This window comes from Opisthorchis viverrini (genome assembly GCF_000715545.1).
Source record: "Opisthorchis viverrini unplaced genomic scaffold opera_v5_244, whole genome shotgun sequence".
NCBI classification, from domain to species: Eukaryota; Metazoa; Platyhelminthes; class Trematoda; order Opisthorchiida; family Opisthorchiidae; genus Opisthorchis; species Opisthorchis viverrini.
In genome coordinates, this window is record NW_008751900.1 from 107,524 (window position 1) to 112,550 (window position 5,027).

A 5,027-nucleotide genomic window follows, 5' to 3' on the forward strand; every position below is an offset into this window, starting at 1 on the left:
ATGATTGATAATGATGATAATGGCGATGATGGTACGGACAAATTGATCTGGTTGTGCGATATCAAAGTACAAGTATCCTATCTTGATATTGTTTTCAGTTATGTTAAATGCCTTGATAGTTCAACGGTGATAAAATTAATAATCCTCTTTTAGTTGTGCAAAACGGGCAATAAAATACGTATCGACAAAAAATACTGGGAAATGGGATAACCAAAAATGCCTGATATTGGAGTGAATGACTAACAGCCGCACTTTCTTTCTGAAGGATAGGCATCATATCATTGTCAAGCTTTAATAATCGCGTACTTATCGTACAGTGGTTGTAGCTGCCACAAGTTTGTTCACCGATGATCCAGAGAGGTAGGGTAGGTAGCTGCGCATTTGAGGCGGGAGCGTGAACGCAGCACTGTGTGGCAGAATTACAAGGAAAATAACGATACCGGTTCGTTTATCATCTTCAATTTGGTGCATTCCATATAAAAGCGGACAAAACTAAATAGCATTGAATTTTATGCAACATTGTATAGCACCCAAACTTATGGGTTGCGTAACACGATATCTATGGAGAAGAGCCTTGGAAACAATATTAGGCCAACTGTTTTTGCTAGTGAGTGGCTACGTAGCAAACTCCCGCTCCCGGCAGTTTTGGCAGGCCATCACCGCTACTATCATACACGTGTAGTGTTTGTTAAATTGATGTTTTCTAGATGAGAATTGCCACGTACGAATACTTGCCTTGTAAGACGTACTTTTTTAGGTGCACCGCCATGGAGACCACACCGTACTATGAAGTATCCTCACATTTCAGTTGTTTCTTAGGGCTAAACGTCTTACATAATATCTCTTTACATCAAACCTTCGCCATGATTACCAATACATTGTGGAAGGAGGCGTAACAATCTCTGCTGTTTAGAACTGGCCTCCAATTTTTGTCGACATGCCGGAGCTAAACTCTAACTTTTATGTCTGTTTTACTATACTTCGATTTTGGAGGCCACTATGCACGAAAATTTTAATTTTGGGCAGTATGATCCAAATAATGACACATTCTGACTAACAACAGTTGAATGTGTGACCAGAAATATTTATTAGTAGATAAAATTAGTTATGGGGAAGTCAAAGTTGTCAGAAGGCTCTTTAGAACTCATTAAAAAATGTCGTTGAAACACGGTCAAGCACAGACTCCAGGGAAATGGTGGTTATTGTCTTGGAGAGGGTATGAAACATAAAACAGAACGTAGGGCTGGATGTGTACCCTGGTGTGTGCAGACAAGTGTAGACCAGAAAGAGTGAGTAACAATGCCTCATGAAACATGAAGGAAATGAAGGATATGAAGAGTGTCTTGAACAAAGCTAGGGGAAGCGGTTTGGTAGTTTCCGAGATAAAGTCATGGGACTGCTTTGGAATTGGTGTTTTAGATTGAAACGGCTAAATCATCCTTTCAGTCATCTACTTGGTTTTTACTCATTATGAGGACGTGGTCCATAATTTTTCAAAAAGAAGGGCTTCCAAAAGTGTTTAATCTTTTTTCAAGTTTTCCTAATTAAGTTGTGTGTTTGAACCTAATTTTCGAGGTTGGAATAAATCAAGCTTGGATTTGTGATTGTCTTTTCGAAGTAAAATCACCCGTGTAATGTCGTCCTGATTCCCGCTTACACAGCCAGGTGCGCCATTTAGTTCATATGTGCTGGATTCGCAATTATTTCAAAGCCTCAATGCCAACACTACGCCACCTGAAAGGCTTTCTCACGAAACCACTTCCATGAAAGCCGTGAAACCCTTTAATGTTTAAAGGATAAACTAGTGCTCTCTGCATGATCTTTGTTGGTAAGTAAACAATGTCACCACCAAGAGCTTTCGCTTTTCAGAACCCGATAATCTTATACACAGTGACCATGTCCAAGTGAGTGCATTGGCCTACGAAAGTGAACTTGTCACCTTCAAGGTGTTAATCTGGCCAACATTTTGAAGATAGTCTCTATATTCTTTTAGCTGTTAAGCTTTTGTCCGAGAAACAATTTGGTGCATCAGAGTGCATCGGGAGCAAATCAAATATCGTGGGAAATTTTTCCAAACTTTCACTCGTCCAAATGAAGATGGAGGTCTCCATGTTACGCAACTTTGACGGCCATTTCCGTTACAATCATCAAAACAACTGGACCTACGGCGTATAGCGTATCTCCTCATGGCAATAATAGGCCATTCCTAGATTGTGCTGTTCCTCATGGTGTTCTGATAGCAGTTTGGTGGCGAATTTTGTTTGAGCTATTCGTCATTTTTTCCTCCGTCGGCTACTCTTCTGTCTTCAGAGATCTCCTGTTCTCTTATGTTCCGAGACAGAGTGTGGCTTCTAAGTCATCCACAAACAACCCTTGATATCGTTTGTTCAAGCATACTTCGGAGGGTGTTGGCAACAGTACTGTTACCTGAAACACCTCACAACCCCTTGAAGGTTGTTCTGAAAACGGACTGACCACCATAAACCTGTAGTAGTCTTTCAAAATACGGACAGTATACTGCGAAGGGGCGGAATTTTTTCTTTCGGAAGGAAACAACTGCTGCTGAGCTGCTTCCTTCTTAAGTACTGTCAGCATATCTCTGCAAACTGAACAAAATATTGGGTTTAAGCAGCTGAGTTCGGCGAACCCGACGGTATAAGTGAAAGGATACAGCTCCGAAGAGCATAAAGGTTGACGGTGAAAAGATCCCTTGGGTTTCCTTCATGTTCGATAGAATGAGAGGTTGGTCATCCTACATACCACACTCTAAGCTAGAAGACTGCAATGAACAGAGAAAGCGCTGTTGAGGGACGTCAGTGCTGGAAGCTCTGCCGTATTACCCACCATCAGCAAGAGATGGTGAAGAAAGCATTTTTAGTGAGGCCATCTGTCTCCTGGTCCGTAAAAACCAAAATTTTGCGGATCAGTATCACTGCTCAAGGTTTATAAGATACAGTCGGGCAGCCACTTTCCGGCAACTGTAGCGCAAACTGCGAGGTCCCTGAGAGGCAGCCGCCTAACTGAAAATATTTTACAATGTACGAATATCATGTAGTGCTTTGCTTTGGTCATGGGTTTATTCAGTCTGGAGACACATTTAAATCCCCAGCAAATCCATAGATTTCAATAGACATTACGTGATGTCTGTCTTGGGCGCACGTCCAAGACCGTTTTCGTGCGCGATAAATGTCAGCCACAATGGCGGCTCTTCGCGCGCTCTCACGAGTGTTACTAGGACAATCGATACAACCCTTCTTCTGCAGCCCGTATTATTTCAACAACAAATAGAACCTTAAGTTGGTCCAAATGCACTGCAACAGCGCTTTCGGGTGTTTGTTCCGGTCGCACTCCGTCTTCGCCTAAGTATAATCTCCGGTGACTTACACGGTCTCTACATGCATGTGATGAGAGTGTTTTTGAAACAAATCAGTGACACCTACAGCGCCATTCAGCGACAACGTATAACTATACGGTCGAAAATGAGGTATTTATCGTGCAAGTCCAATTTGTATGGGACAAACTAAGGAGAAATTGTTTACAAGGTTGTGGTGATAGCATCAGCCGGATTCACACATCCCTCTTATGGGTTTCTTCATTGCAAGCGATTGAGACCATTTGAAGTCCTTAAGTTTGGCGTAACCCGCCCTTGTTCATTCCAGTTGCTACATATTCTGCCATCAGTCCATTGTGAAGATGGGGCTTCAAGTATTTCCCCTTCACATTTAGCCACTCCTCAGCAGCTGTGCACCTAAGCCTTGGAGGCTTTGCTACTAGTCCTTTAGAGATAGGCAATAGTAACTACGGCGGCGTTTTCATAATCCGAAGTTCGCCAAGCAGGACGGAATAGAGCACTAATACCAGCGGCAGTTGATCGCATGCGCCATTTACTACAGGTGACATATTTAATTTGCCCACCATAGCAACCAAGGCCATAGAGTTTTTCACGGATTCACGGATTGATACACAGGATCGAGGCTTTTGCCCAAGTTTCCCGGGTCGGTTTTGTTCTTGTCGGTCAGTGGCTGTCGTTCACCTGGAAGGCACAAGTGAAAAAAGGGTGTAGCACTGCTCTTTATGTTCTCAGCGCGGGGCAGTATGCTCGCCAGCGCGAGGATTCGCATAAATACATGTCTAATAGTGCTTTAAATTGGGTTCGAGAAGGAGCGTGTACAACCGTCGGAGGAAGGTCATTCCACGCAGCTACTACCCGAAATGAAAAAAAGTTTTGTCCAATGAATGTGTGTGCCCTGAGCTTGAAGATTTTTTACTATGTCCCCGCCGGGTGTTTGCTGGGTCAACGGTAAAAAAACCTGTTTGCCAAGCTTTGTTCAAACAGGGCGTAAGTAAGAATTAGGTCCCCTCGGAGGCGACGGTACTCCAGGGGAAAGAGATCAAGCATCGCGAGACGCCTTTCGTAGTCCACGGATTTGAGGCCGGCAACCATTCTCGTGGCGGCCCGCTGGACACGCTCAATGAGGGTAACGTCTTTCGTACGTCCTGAGTAGACAACTTGGTTGGCGTACTCCAGGAGCGGTCTGACGTAGGCCCCATAGAGTATTTGGAAGTCCATGCGAGTAATACGGGAGAAGGTACGTCGGATCATCCGTAAAACGGCGAATGCCTTTTGGGCCGATTTCTCATGGTGTAGTGCGAAGGACAAGTTTGAGGAGACCCAGATGCCTAAATCTTTTTTGGCATCTATCCTCATGATGTTTTCTGGTCCCTTTTCACCATGCATAACAAAGGCATTCGCTGAATCCCCTCCAAACGACACATGGACGCACTTTTCATCATTCAGAGGAAGGTGCCAGTCCAACGACCACTGCTTGGCAGCGTCTACATCCATTTGGAGGGCGCTGGCATTGGAACTCCAGGATTTCAAGTCGTCCGCAAAAAGTAAACATGGACTCGCAAGAACGTCTGGGAGGTCGTTGACGTAGATCAGAAACAGGAGTGGTCCCAAGACGGAGCCTTGAGGAACTCCAATGGAGACCGGCGCTGGAGAGGAATAGGTTGAGCCTATTCTC

The 5,027-nt window shown here is 44.2% G+C and overlaps 1 protein-coding gene across 1 annotated transcript in view; it reads right to left on the reverse strand.

Annotated features, from left to right (window-relative positions):
* Positions 1-406, reverse strand: part of T265_14697 (hypothetical protein) — a gene marked incomplete at both ends in the record, with an annotated part of 3,158 nt that extends 2,752 nt beyond the window's left edge. Inside the window, one exon of the mRNA XM_009174835.1 lies at positions 245-406. Within this exon, the coding sequence (XP_009173099.1) occupies positions 245-406 (162 nt within the window). The remainder of the gene's footprint in view (positions 1-244) is intronic.
* Positions 407-5,027: the final 4,621 nt, after the last annotated feature.